Source organism: Callorhinus ursinus, unplaced genomic scaffold (assembly GCF_003265705.2).
Source record: "Callorhinus ursinus isolate GAN/ISIS: 27379988/994484 unplaced genomic scaffold, GSC_fseal_2.0 scaffold2, whole genome shotgun sequence".
Classification (NCBI taxonomy): domain Eukaryota; kingdom Metazoa; phylum Chordata; class Mammalia; order Carnivora; family Otariidae; genus Callorhinus; species Callorhinus ursinus.
This window is the reverse complement of record NW_027397064.1, coordinates 108048424-108061749: the sequence shown is the minus strand read 5'-3', so window position 1 is coordinate 108061749 and position 13326 is coordinate 108048424. Positions and strand designations below refer to the sequence as shown.

The window sequence follows — 13326 nt, the reverse complement described above, 5'->3', positions numbered from 1 at the left end:
GGTTGGGGTTTGGGGTAGAACTGGTTTGCCACACAGGGATGGATTGCAAAATACCCTAGCTGGCAGGTGAGGGTGGGCAAGGCTGGCTCTGCTCACTGCTCCTGTGGGAGGCACACAGCAGGTGCTTAATAAACGTGCGTAGGAAGAAAAACTTGAGATGTGACTTCTGGGAGGCCAGTCCTGCTTCTCCCTGTGCTCACCCTCCAGAGGTGCAGAGTGGCTGGACCACCACCCAGGGTCCTGAGTGGCCCCCAGTGATCCGCGTCCTCTGGCATTTCTACCCACCACAGTATGTGACTTATGAGACTAGGCATTGCAGCTTCCTCTCTTAGTTCACTTAGTCTGGGGAAGTCCAACTGTGAGAACGCTGGGGCAGCCTTGTGGAGAGGCAAGACCCGAGGCCTCCTGCCAGCAGCTATGTTAGGGAGCCATCTTGGAAGTAAGTACTGGAGCTCTGGTCCAGCCTGGAGAGATAACAGCCCTGTCCGTGGTCTGACTGAGATCTTAGGACAGACCCTGAGCCAAGACAACCAGCTAAGCCGCTCTTCACCCTCAGAAACTGTGTGAAAGAATACATGTGTACTGTTTCAAGCTGTTAAATTTGGGGGGGGGGGCAAGTAATTTGTTACCTAGCAATAGATAACGAATATGTTCTGCAAAGCCAATGCTTCTAGAGATCCGGGCTCAGGGCTTAACTTGGGCAACTTCCCATGTAACTCCTGGACCAAGTCTGGCCATGTGATCTCAAGCTGCAGACTTCCTTAGATTTCTATGCAGTTAGTCTGCACACAGGACCCTGCAGGTGTCCGAGCGGAGTCGCAGACACTGGATGTATGGGGTGCTGTGATATTGTGATTTATAGTAAGAAATAAATATTTGGTCTTCATCCCCATTCCCGGCACAGAGTTCCTGAAACCCTTGGAATTTCCTGCAAAGGAGGCAACTTTGAGAAACACCTAAGGATGGGGGCTGGTTGTCAGCGGAACCAACCCTGTGACTGGGATTGGAACCTCCAGGCCCCTCCCTCCCACCTCCACCTCTGGGGAATGGAGAGGGGCTAGAGATTGATCACCAAGGGCCAATGATTTATTCTTCCTGCCTACGTAATGAAGCCTCCCTAAAAACCCAAAAGGATGGAGTTCAGAGAGCTTCGGGTTGGTGAACGCATGGAAATTTTGCAAGAGTGGCACACTGGAGGAAGGCATGCAAGCGCCACCTTCCTTTCCCCAAACCTTGCTCTATGTATCTCTTCCATCTGGCTGTTCTTGGGTTATAATCCTTTTATAATAAACTGGTAATCTAGTAATTAAAGTATTTCCCTGAATTCTGTGAGTTGCTCTAGCAAATTAATCAAACCCAAGGAGGGCGTCAAGGGAACCCCTGATTTGTAGCCTGTGGGTCAGAAGCACAGGTGGCAACCTGGACTTGCGACTGGTATCTGAAGTGGGGGGTCGTCTTGTAGGACTGAACCCTCAGTCTAGGATCGGACACTGCCTCCAGGTCGATAGTGTCCCAGTTGAGTGGAATTGTGGCACACCCAGCTGGTGTTGGAGAACTGCTTGGTGTGGGGAAAACCCCCACACATTGGAACTGGTGTCAGAATTATAGGCCGTCCTGGGGTCCTGCTGCTGGCAGGTCCCAGTGCTGTCACTGCTGTGTAATTCCTTTGAACTATTCTTAGTGAGTTCCATTAAGATGACATCATGAAATTGAGGCCTTGGGAAGGACTTCTGACCAAAAGTGGATGTGAATGAACCTTCCATCAGAGGGCAGGATAGACCACAGGCCAAGAACTGGGTCTTTGAATTCACTAGAATGGATTCAAAGCCCAGTTCTGTCACACTCACTCACTGTGATCTGGGGACAAGTCACTTCACTTCTCAGTTTCTTTCGCTGTAATAAACTTACTAATCCCTACTTCATAGGGTTGGCTCCCCTGGGGATTAACTGAAGAGGGAATTGGCACACAGCATGCCGTCTATCAGTAACAACACCGGTTGTTATCACTGTTCTGTGCGTTTGAATTCTGTTCAAGTCAAACCTACAACCCAGAGCCGGGAAGGCCCTTTTTGATTCTGACTGTATCACTCAAAAACTCCTGGGCATCATGCCTGACTCATGAGTTCCTGAGCGCGAGTCAGGTTTAGTGGCTGACGCTCACTCCATGTCTTGCCCACTTCAGGTCCAGCTTCCAAGGGGCCTTGGCCTGCACGACACCCGGGCCCTGCCCTGCCCCGGCCCCTTCACACCACGCACCTGTGTAGACCCACAGTGCTGTGGAGACTGGGTGCTGTTCTTTCTGCCCAGGGTGTCATGGATCTGCCGCATCACTGAGCCGCCATGCAGGCCATTCCTGGCAAAAAGCACTGGCTCTGGAAGGTCACCCATGAACCTCAGGATGATGCTCCACACGGCCAGGGCGGCCTGGGGAAATGGAGACAGAGGGCTCAGCTGGAACGCAGCTAGCAGTCCGGGGCCCACAGCGATCCCTTCTCTTCCTCATTCCCTCTGAACCAGGGGGAGTCCTGAGCCACTAGAAACCAGAAAACCCCTGGGTACCGAGCAGTCGGCATCATCCTCATGGTAGAGCAGCGGGTATCGCAGGGGTTGCCGGGTGTGCGTGTGGCTGGCTGATTTTTGGAAGTAGGTTGCAGCAAACTTGGGGAAGGTGTATTCGGCCAGGCCGTCCGTGTCGTCCTCAGACTCCTCTACCATGGGAACGGTGTCCAGGTCAACCTCGGGCAGCTTCTGGGTCCCTGCTTCCAGGTCCTATGTGCCAGTGAGAGGGAGGGTCAGGGGTCAGCTGTCCCTTCAGATGCTAGCCGGCAGGGTGTGCTTCTCTGGGGGCCAGGGAGCCCCAAGACAGGTCTGTCTGATTATCTGCTGGGTCCGGCATGAACCACGCCCCCTTGTGTCTGAGACCTCTTCCACCACCTCACTGGGTCAGTGGACGCCTGCAAGTGGTCTCAGCTGCCCCGACTGCACAGCCTGGTGTGTGTGTGTGTGTGTGTGTGTGTGTACATGCTTAGGGGAAAGGCATGAACACCTGGGCGTGGGGGTGCCTCGGTCACTGGGTCTCAGGGCCCAGACCTGAGTGTGGTGAGAGCCTGGGGGACCTGCTCCACTCCGGCCCTCCCTTCCCCTCCTGCCCCCGCTCCTTCCGTCAGACCCCGCTGCCAGTGCCCCTTAGCTTTCAGCGTTCATCAGCCCCCACATCACATTCTGCAGAGCAGCTGCGGCAGGGTGCTCTGTGAGAGGGGGTCAAAGACACCATGGGAAATGCTGCCTGGTTGAAAGCCCCACAGCATTTGCACGTTAAAGGTTCTAGGAAGTCTCCTAGATAAGAAACCTGCTTAACTTGAAAGGGTCTGGCCACAGAAACTCATACTCCCCTTTTCTTTGCTTGCTCACCCAGGACCACAGAACACACTTCACCACCTCTTCTGTCAGCTCCCCTAACCCCCCAGCTGAGCCTTAGCTTCTCAGTGAGCCTGGAGGCTGACTGCAGTCAGGGACTGAGCGGTGTCCTCCCATCCCCTGCCAGGCCGGACCCCTGAATGACAGGGCCCATCTTACCTCAAAGTGCTGTGGGGCCTGGCCCTCCTGCCCACCGATCATGGAAGGGAGGAAACCGAACACTTGCTCCACCATCTCCGTGTCCGTGATGGTGTCGTAGATGGACTGCCGCTTCCTGGTGGGGAGAGCACTTTGGCTCTTCTGCTCTTCAGCTGGGATGACCAGAGGCCCCTGCGCATACACCCCAAGGAGCAAGGTTACCACAGGCCCGGCCGAGGCAAGCATTTCACTGAACCTCCTCCTGATGTCATTTGTTCAAATCAATAAGTTTTCCTCTAAAATCCTAGAATTTAATAGCTAGCATGACTAGAGATCAACCACCCTGGGCTTTTCATTTCCCATGGAGAATCAGAAGTCCAGAGAAGGAAGGCTGCCTGACATGGTCCCTAAGCTACTGCCTCAAACCCCAAGGGCCCCCAGAACCTAGCTGCCCACCTGGTCCCTTCACTCAAAGTGCACCAAGGCTCCACCAGGACAGATCCCCGGGCCTGTACTAACCAGCACACGGGTGAGGCTGATTTGTGGTCTGTCTGGGGCTAACTGGGAGCAGAAGCCTGCTGTGGACGTGTCTGAGGGTCTGCTGTGGGCATGTCTGAGGGTCTGATGTCTTACTTGTCCTGGCCACTGCACTAGTAATGTGCTCAGCAGACCCAACTTCCAACCCTAGAGCAGCCGTAGACTTCATCCTAGCCTTTTCCTTATCAGTTTCCAAATGAGCCAGTCCTGAGGAAAGAAATTGACTCTCGGGTACTCGCTAGAGGAAAGGGAATCACAAGGGTGAAATTTCAAAATGCAGGGATGTGCACCTTGCGCCACTTCCCTGCTCCCTGCCCGTCAGCCTCTCCTGCCCAGACACTCAAAGACTCCTCTTGGAATTTCTCTACCCCAGAAGTGTCATGCCACGGCCCAGTCACCCAGGGGCCTTTGCCCTCCTCCGTGGAGCTGTGGTCTCCCATAGCTCATCTGGCCCTGGTTTCCTATGTCGTTCAGGGAGGGACCAGTCCTGCTGAGAAACTGTCCCCAAGGCTAAAAGGAAGGGATCAAGGGGTTCAGTTTCCAGGTTCCAGGTATAAGACCATCCTGCTGACATGATGCCTCTTCTATGCCACATCCTGCATGCTCCTGGGGGTGACCTAGATGTCCCAGATGGTGTGAGGACCTGCTGCAGTAATAACTTCGGACATGGAGGAGATAGGAGTGTCTGGTGAGAGCTCTATGATGCTGCTCATCCCTCCTGACTGCCTTCCCGCTATGGGCCCCAGTCAGCCCTCACCGGCCTAAGAGGGCACTGACCACCTACATTGGCTTTCTGCTGCCGGAAGTTCCGCCGGGCAGCCATGCCCCTGGCATGCGCCTGTATGACCACCACTGCCCTCCTCTTGGCCTGGACTTGCTGGCGCACAAGGTAGCCCCTGCATAGTGCCTGCAGCTGGACCATCCTCTGCCGCATGGTCTGGTACTGCTTTGCCAGCAGCTGGCTCCGGGCAATGGCCTGCAGGCGCTCAAAACCCAGGAGGATCTGTGGAGGCAAGAGGGACAGAGGCTCAAAAGGAGGCCTGGGCCCAGCAGGGCAAAGAGCATGGAGAAGGCCTTCCCAAAGGGACAGAGAGAAAGAGAGGCAAGTCATACATCCCAGGAGACCTCACAAATTAGCTTCACAGTTACCTGCTTCTTGGCAAAGGACTAGTGCTAAAATTTTATGCACCTACAAGCATGAGCATATTAAGTGAGTTATTACTTGCCAAGCACTTAGAACAGTCCTTGGCATGCAAATAAGTGCTAAATAAGTATTGTTAAATAGCATAGACAATAAAGTACTCTCCTGGTGGCCAGTGATCAGAGAATTGGTTTGGATGTCACATGGGTGATGGGATTCCAGGGGCCTTGCTTATCACACCTAAAGCTAAGTCCAGCCAAATTGTCAGAAGCTAGCGCACCTGTGTGGAGGTCTATGGCTGGCTTCATTAAGCTAATCTCTGGGATCTTTAAAATAAAGAGGAAATAATAAATTGATAAACACCCACTTCTATGGTGTTTCTATGCTGCAAACATGCTTTGGTGCACAGCAATCCCTGAGCCCCTGGACGAGTCTTGTTGGCTTCTCAAAGACCAACCCATTGGGTGCTGGGGGTGTGGGGTCATGCTTCATCCTATAAGCTTGGGGTTATACAGACCTGCATCCAAATCCCAGCTCTACTGATTACTAGCTGTGTGCTCCTGGGAAAATTATTTAATCTCTCTGTGCCTCAGCTTATTAACACATGGGGTTGGTTTAACAATAAATAAAACAATGCATGCAAAGCAATGATTCTAAGTAGGATTTCCATCCATGTCAGCGGCTATTACATCCTTGTGAGCACAGTACATGGACAGGCCTGGGGTCAAATTTCAAAATGAAAGGATGTGCATGTTGTTGCTGCTCCCCTGTTCCCTGCCCTTCAGTCTCTCCTGTCCAGACCCTCAAAGGCTCCTCTTGGTATTTCTCTGGGCCCCAACGCATCATCCCATAGCCCAGTAACCAGGGGTCTTCACTCTCCTTCAGAGAACTGTAGCCTCTCATAGCTTATCTGGGCCTGGTTTCTTGAGCCTGGTTTTCTGGCCTTGGTTTGCTGATGTGACCACTGCATGTCCCAACCACAGTCACATCAGTGACAAAGGCAAGTGGTCAAGTGAGGCCCAATAGAGTGTGGTTAAGGTTGCTCTGGGGTTTTTGTTGAGCAGACACTCATTAGCAGTGCCTATGGTTAAGAAAAAAATCAGAAGAGCCTGAAACAGAGAATAATCCATCAACCTACTTTGTTGGCTGCAAATTGAGAAAAGACAATCATTATGTGATTTCAGAGCAGGCCATCTCATTCTAGCTCTGGAGATGCCCAAAATTCTGTAACAGAACACACTGAAGCCCACACACCGTGTGACCCGAGATGATGCTAAACAGTGTGTGGTGGGCTGAGGGCTGGTCGTTTGAAGTCTGTTGTGATGAGTTAGTGATCTGCTCCTCCCTGCCTGAGCTCTCATATTCACATGAACAAACTTTCAGCTGAAACAGCCTCCCTAGTGAGTTCTCTCACCTGCTTGAAGTTCCGCCTGCTGTAGTAGCCTCTCCACCCAGCCTGGAGGGTCACAGCTGCCCGCCTCTGCCTCAGGAACGCCTTCCTAGAAGGGGAAATGCAAGTCCCAATGTGTGTGTAACAACCTCAGACATTTCAAAGCCTTTGGGGGGAAAATTATTTGAAGGGAAGAGGGATATGAAATGTTGGGGAAAATGAATACATACATTATTTCTTTCCCAGAAGCCTTTATAAACCAAAGACACACATGTTAAGAACTTAAATCTATTGCCAACTACTCAAGTTTGTGAATTAGGATGGTCCAGTTTTTAGAGCAATCAGGAAATTTTTCCTCACTCCTTCCAAAGATCTATGAAAGGATAAAACTCATTTCCAACTTTTTACTCCTTGCCAAACTTTTCCTGATCCTCCGGCCAGTAGCCCAGGTATCTGCTGGGAACTAGGTCAGAATCCCAGGACCAGGGCTCCTCTCTGGAGGCAGGTCAAGGGCAGGAGGGCAGGCCCCCAGGCCCTGGTAGCCTGGCAGCTCCATAAGACTGCTCCCCTGTGTAGGGTGGAAAGTGGGCTGAATATGGAGAGGGTAACCTGAAACATGACCTCTGGGGAAGCGAGCTTGGTGCATATATATGTATCATTTATCTCACACTTATCTGAGTTTCCTTATCACTGCTAATAATTTTCAGGATATTTTCTTAGGCTTAGGACAGTAGATCTCAACCATATTAAAAAAATCATCTGGAGAAGTTCAATATTTATTGATGTCCAGGTCCTACCCATTCTGATTAAGTCAGAATCTTTGCTGATGGGTCTGGAGAATCCCTCTCTCTCTCTCAGTCTATTTATGTTTTTTGGTATATATATACACACACACAGTATAAATATCTCCCCAGATGATTCTAATATGAAGCTGAAGTAAATAATTTTCTAAAATAAAGATAATCTGTCTCCTTTCTGATACTTATACCAGTGGTTCTCAAATGGGGGTGATTTTGCCCCCCCCCGGCATATTTGGCAGTGTCTAGAGATATTTTGGGTTGCTATGACTGGGGGATGGGGGAGGAGGGTGCTACTGGCATCTCATGAGTAGAGGCCAGAAATGCTACTAAACATCCCATAATGCCCAGGACAGCCTTCACAACAAAGATTTATCTAATCCAAAATGACAGTTGAAGTTGAGAAACCCTATTTTTTTATCTTTTCTTTAATATTCTAGTCTAATTGTATTGTCCAGAAGAACAAGAACACTATCAATTATCAATGATGATCACTTCTGGGAAGATGGAGTAGATATACTTTTTCCTATTTCTCTTGCTGACTACAACTAAAAACCCTGTACATTTATATGAAACAAACATAAGACTGAAATGTGGAGAGAAGAAGGCAGGCCAGTTATGGATCTCAGATCCAAGGAGACACACAGTGGTAACTTCTCTGGGTTTTCTTTTTACCTCATATTCCCCAGACTAGGAGCTGAAGAAGTCAGCAATCCAGAAATGACAATGGGGACAGAACAGAAAAGCCCCAAGGAAAGCCTTCTCTTTCCACCAAAAGGCTTAGGGAAGGGGCAGCTTAGCAAGACAAAACTTTTAAATAAAAACCACTCTACTCCAGTGAAAAAACACAAAACAACTGTGGTCCTAGCCCCACTTACACCAAAAAGTGTCAAGTGGGGAGCCTAGATTTCTGCCCTTGCAAGGGTCGTGTCAGAGAAGGCTAAGTGGGAAGCCATCCTTGATGAGTAGTAATGAGTCCATCCCTCACAGTGTCAGTGGAGACCACTAGGGAATCCTGGACTTCCACAACCATTTGGCAGTAATGTGGTGCTCCTCCTCTCCATGCTGGAGAGGTGTCAGGGAGACCTAGTGCAGAGGCAGGTCTTTCACCATCCCCCAGTGATAAGAATGTCCCTCTCCCACTATGGTATCAGTAAAGGCCATGTTGGGGTAGTAATAAGGCGCTTATGGCCCTCCCAGCCAGGGTGGTATCAGTGGAGGCCTACTGGGAAGCTAGAATTCCTACTCCCAGCCAGCAGTAAAAAGGAACGTCTACCTGCCTTGAGAGTCAGTAGAAGCCATGTGGAGAACTTGGATTCTCCCCCCATCTGACAGTAAATGGATGGCACCCCCACCTCCCCCTGCTAGAGTGGTATCAGAGGAAGCCAGCTAAAACAGAACATTTAAACAAGTTAAAATTCAGTTTTGCAAAAAAAAATAAACAAGACCCAGAGTTCTTATAATACAATAAACCAAATGTCCACGTTTCAATCTAAAATCTCTTATCATAGTAAGTAAGAACCAGGAAAATATTAACTTGAATGAGAAAAGACAAGCAACATATGCCAACATTGACAGAAATGTTAGCCATTATAAAAATGCTTCAATGAGCAGTTATAAACACACTTGAAACAAATGAGAAAATACAAAATCTCAGTAAAGAAGTAAAAGACATAAAGTAGAACCAAATGGAACTGAAAAATATAATAACTGAAATAATAATAAAAAAAAAACCCTCAGTGGATGGGTTTAGCAACAGATAGACAGAAAAGAGGAAAGAATCGGTGAGCTTGAAGATAGAATGGTAGAAATTACCCAACCTGAAACACAGAAAGAAAAGAGACCAAAATAAAGTGAATGGAGCCTCAGGCACCAGTAGGACTGTATCTAATTTTTTTTTTTTTTTTTTGGTCACTGGAGTCTTAGGAAGAAAGGAGAAAGAGGCAGGGCTGAAAAAGCATTATAAGAAATAATGGCTGAAAAGCTTGTAAATGTAGCAAAAGATATAAACATACAGATTCAAGAAGCTGAGCAAACTTCAGACAGAATAAATTCAACAAAGTCCACATCAAGATACATCATGGTCAAATTTCTGAAAACTAAAGGCAAAAAATCTTGAAAGTAACAAGAGAGAAACATTACTTTTGGGGGAAAATGATTCAGATTTCTCATTACAAACCATGGAGCCCAGAAGTAAGTGGCACAATTATTTTCCAAGGATTGAGAGAAAAGAGCTGTTAACCCAGAATTTTATGTTACTGAAAATATCTTTCAGAAATGAAGGGGAAATAAAGACATTCTCAGATGAAGGAAAACTAAAAACACTAAGAGAATTGCCAATAGACCTATCCTAAAAGAAAGTTCTTTAAAGAGAAAGGAAATGATAAAAGAAACCTTGGAATGTCAGAAAGGAAGAAAGAAATAGTAAGCAACAATATGGGCAAATACAATAGGCTTTCCTCTCCTCTTGAGTTTTCTAAATCATATTTGATGATTGAAGCAAAATTTGTAACACTAATGTTGTTCTAAATTTATGTAGAAGAAACATTTTGGGAAAATTATATTACAAATGGGAGAAGGTAAATGGACATAAAGGGAGATAATGTTTCTATGCTTCTCAAAGTGGTAAAATGATGACACAGGTAGACTGTCATAATTTGTGTATATATAATGCAATAGTAGAGCAACAGCTAAAAAAGGCTATAAAAAGAAATACACTCTCAAATACTATAAATAAATGAAAATGGAATTTAAAAAAATGTTTAGGTAATCCACAGTAAGGCAGGAAAAAGAAAACAGAAATGAAAAACAGAGAACAGAAAACAAAAAATAAAATGGCAGACTCAAGGTCTAATGTACAAATAATTACATTAAGCATAAAAAGCATAACTACACCAACTAAAAAACAGGGACTGGCTTAATAGATTTAAAAGCAAGACTGTTGTGGGACGGAGCAAGATGGCAGAGGAGTAGGAGACCTGGATTTTGTCTGGTCCCAGGAATTCAACTGGATAGGGATCAAACCATTCTGAACACCTACAAACTCAACAGGAGATCAAAGAAAGGAATAGCAACGACTTTCTGAACAGAAAAGCGACCACTTTCTGGAAGGTAGGATGTGCAGAGAAGTGAATCCGAGGCGATATTCGGGAGGATAGACGGCGGGGAAGGGGGGTCTCCATCCACCGCTTCTGGCAAGTGACAGAGCAGCGGAGCACAAAATCGGAACGTTTAGAAGTCGGCTCCGCTGAGGGACGTCACTCCAGTGGCTAAGTGGGGGGTGGAACCCTCACTGGGACAGTGTGGTCTCAGGACCCTGGCGTCACAGAAAGACCGGGGGTGCCTGAGTGCGGCAGAGCTCCCAGGTATCAGAGCGGGGAAGTCGGCTGCAGAGATGGAGCCGAGGCATGGGCTCTCAACTTGGGGTTGCGATAAACTGTGATGGGCGATACAGTCAGGCCACTGCTCCTCCAGCAGGGACCCAACAAGCAGCAGATCCGGGGAGACTCCCCGTCCTCCTCCAGGAGGAGCGGTGCAGGAGCGCACCGCAGGGATCTGCTGGGTTTGGAGACTCCACACCGAGTCGGGTGCCAAAGATAGAAATGCTCAGTCACAGGCCAGGTGAGCACGGAGTGCGGTGGGAGACCAGGGAGACAGGAATGACTGACTGCGTTTCTCTGGGGGCTCACTGAGGAGCAGGGCCCCGATTTCTTGGCTCCTCCAGGCAGAGGTTGGGAGGCCACCATTTCCACTCTCGTCCTCCAAAGCTGTACGGAAAGCTTGCAGGGAACAAAAGCTCCCGAGAGCAAACCCGAGCAGATTACTTAGCCTGGACTGACAAGGGCGGGGCAATTCCGCCTTCAGCGAAGACATTTGGGAACCATGGCAACAGGCCCCACCCCCAGAAGATCAGCACGAACAGCCAGCCAAGACCAAGTTTACTAATCAATGAGAACGGGAGAACTCCAGTGCTAGGGGAATACTGCACATAGAATTCATGGCTTTTTTCCCATGATTCTTTAGTCTTTCAAAGTTAAATTTTTTTTAACTGTCTTTTTTTTTAATTTTTCTTTTCCCTTTTTCAACCAACATCTTATCCCTTTTTTAAAAAACATTTTTATTTTTCATTTTTAGAGTCATATTCTATCCCTTCATAGTAGTTACCCTTATTTTTGGCATATATATATAACTTGTTCTCGCTTTAAAATTTTGAGATACAGTTTCTTCCAATAGATCAAAATATACCCTAAATATCTAGTCTCCTGCCTGATCACATTCTCTCCCTTTTTTTCCTTTTTTTTTTCTTTTTTTTAAAATCCTCTTCTTTTTTCAAACAACTTCTTATCTTATCAATTCCTTTTATAAAATCTTTTATAATTTTCATCTTTACAGTCATATTCCATCCCTTCATCATATTAACCCTTATTTTTGTACATATATAAGTTATTCTTTCTTTAAAAATTTGGGAGGCACTTTCTTCTGAGACCAAAATACACCCAAAATCTAGTGTGTGGCACTGATCTATGCACCAGCCTGATCATATTTGATCATATTCTGTTTGTTTGGTTCTGTTTTTGTTTGTTTTTATCATTATCTTTTTCTTTTTTTTCTCTTTTTCTTTTTTCTTTCTTTCCCTTTCTTTTCCCCCGGTTTCAGGTCTTTTCTGATTTGTTTAGAGTATATTTTCTGGGGATGTTGTTACCCTGTTAGCATTTTGTTCTCTCATTCATCTATTCTCCTCTGGACAAAATGACAAGATGGAAAAAATCACCTCAACAAAAAGGACAAGAGTCAGTACTGACTGCCAGGGACCTACTCAATACAGACATTAGTACAATGTCAGAACTAGAGTTTAGAATGATGATTTTAAAAGATACTAGCTGGGCTTGAAGAAAGCATGGAAGTTATTAGAGAAACCTTTTCTGAGAAATAAAAGAACTAAAATCTAACCAAGTCGAAATGAAAAGGCTATTAATGAGGTGCAATGAAAAATGGAGGCTCTAACTGCTAGGATAAATGAGGCAGAAGAGAGAATCAGCGATATAGAAGACCAAATGATGGAAAATAAAGAAGCTGAGAAAAAGAGAGATAAACAACTACTTGATCACGAGGGCAGAATCCGAGAGATAAGTGATACCATAAGACGAAACAACATTAGAGTAATTGGGATCCCAGAAGAAGAAGACAGAGAGAGAGGGGCAGAAGGCGTATTGGAGCAAATTATAGCAGAGAACTTCCCTAATGTGGGGAAGGAAACAGGCATCAAAATCCAGAAGGCACAGAGAACCCCTCTCAAAATCAATAAAAATAGGTCAATACCCCGACATCTAATAGTAAAGCTTAAGAGTCTCAGAGACAAAGAGAAAATCCTGAAAGCAGCTCGGGAGAAGAGATCTGAAACCTACAATGGTAGAAACATTAGACTGGCAACAGACCTATCCACAGAGACCTGGCAGGCCAGAAAGGACTGGCATGGTATATTCAGAGCATTAAATAAGAAAAATATGCAGCCAAGAATACTATATCCTCGGTGCGCGCTGTGAATTGTGCAAGACTGTTGAATCACAGATCTGTACTTCTGAAACAAATAATGCAACATATTTTAAGAAAAAAGGAAAAGAAGAAGATAACAGGAGAGGAAGAAAAGGGGAGTATGTCAGAGGGGGAGACGAACCATGAGAGATGATGGACTCTGAAAAACAAACTGAGGGTTCTAGAGGGTAGGGGGGTGGGGGGATGGGTCAGCCTGGTGATGGGTATTAAAGAGGGCACGTTCTGCATGGAGCACTTGGTGTTATGAACAAACAATCAATCATGGAACACTGCATCAAAAACTAATGATGTAATATATGGTGATTAACATAACAATAAAAAAATTTGAAAAAAAAAAAAAAAGAATACTATAT

General features: G+C 46.7%; 1 protein-coding gene across 5 annotated transcripts in view; it reads right to left on the bottom strand.

The window, feature by feature from the left end:
* MYO7B (myosin VIIB) overlaps window positions 1-13326 on the bottom strand; it is a 98140-nt gene that overhangs the window by 24138 nt on the left and 60676 nt on the right. For 4 of the 5 annotated variants that reach the window (XM_073885476.1, XM_073885466.1, XM_073885461.1 and 1 more), the window contains 5 exons: window positions 6648-6732; window positions 4877-5095; window positions 3577-3747; window positions 2560-2769; window positions 2257-2424 (listed from right to left, as the gene is read on the bottom strand). In XM_073885476.1, coding sequence (XP_073741577.1) covers window positions 2257-2424; window positions 2560-2769; window positions 3577-3747; window positions 4877-5095; window positions 6648-6732 — 853 coding nt within the window. The remainder of the gene's footprint in view (window positions 1-2256; window positions 2425-2559; window positions 2770-3576; window positions 3748-4876; window positions 5096-6647; window positions 6733-13326) is intronic. The other variant, XM_073885480.1, reaches the window with a different exon arrangement.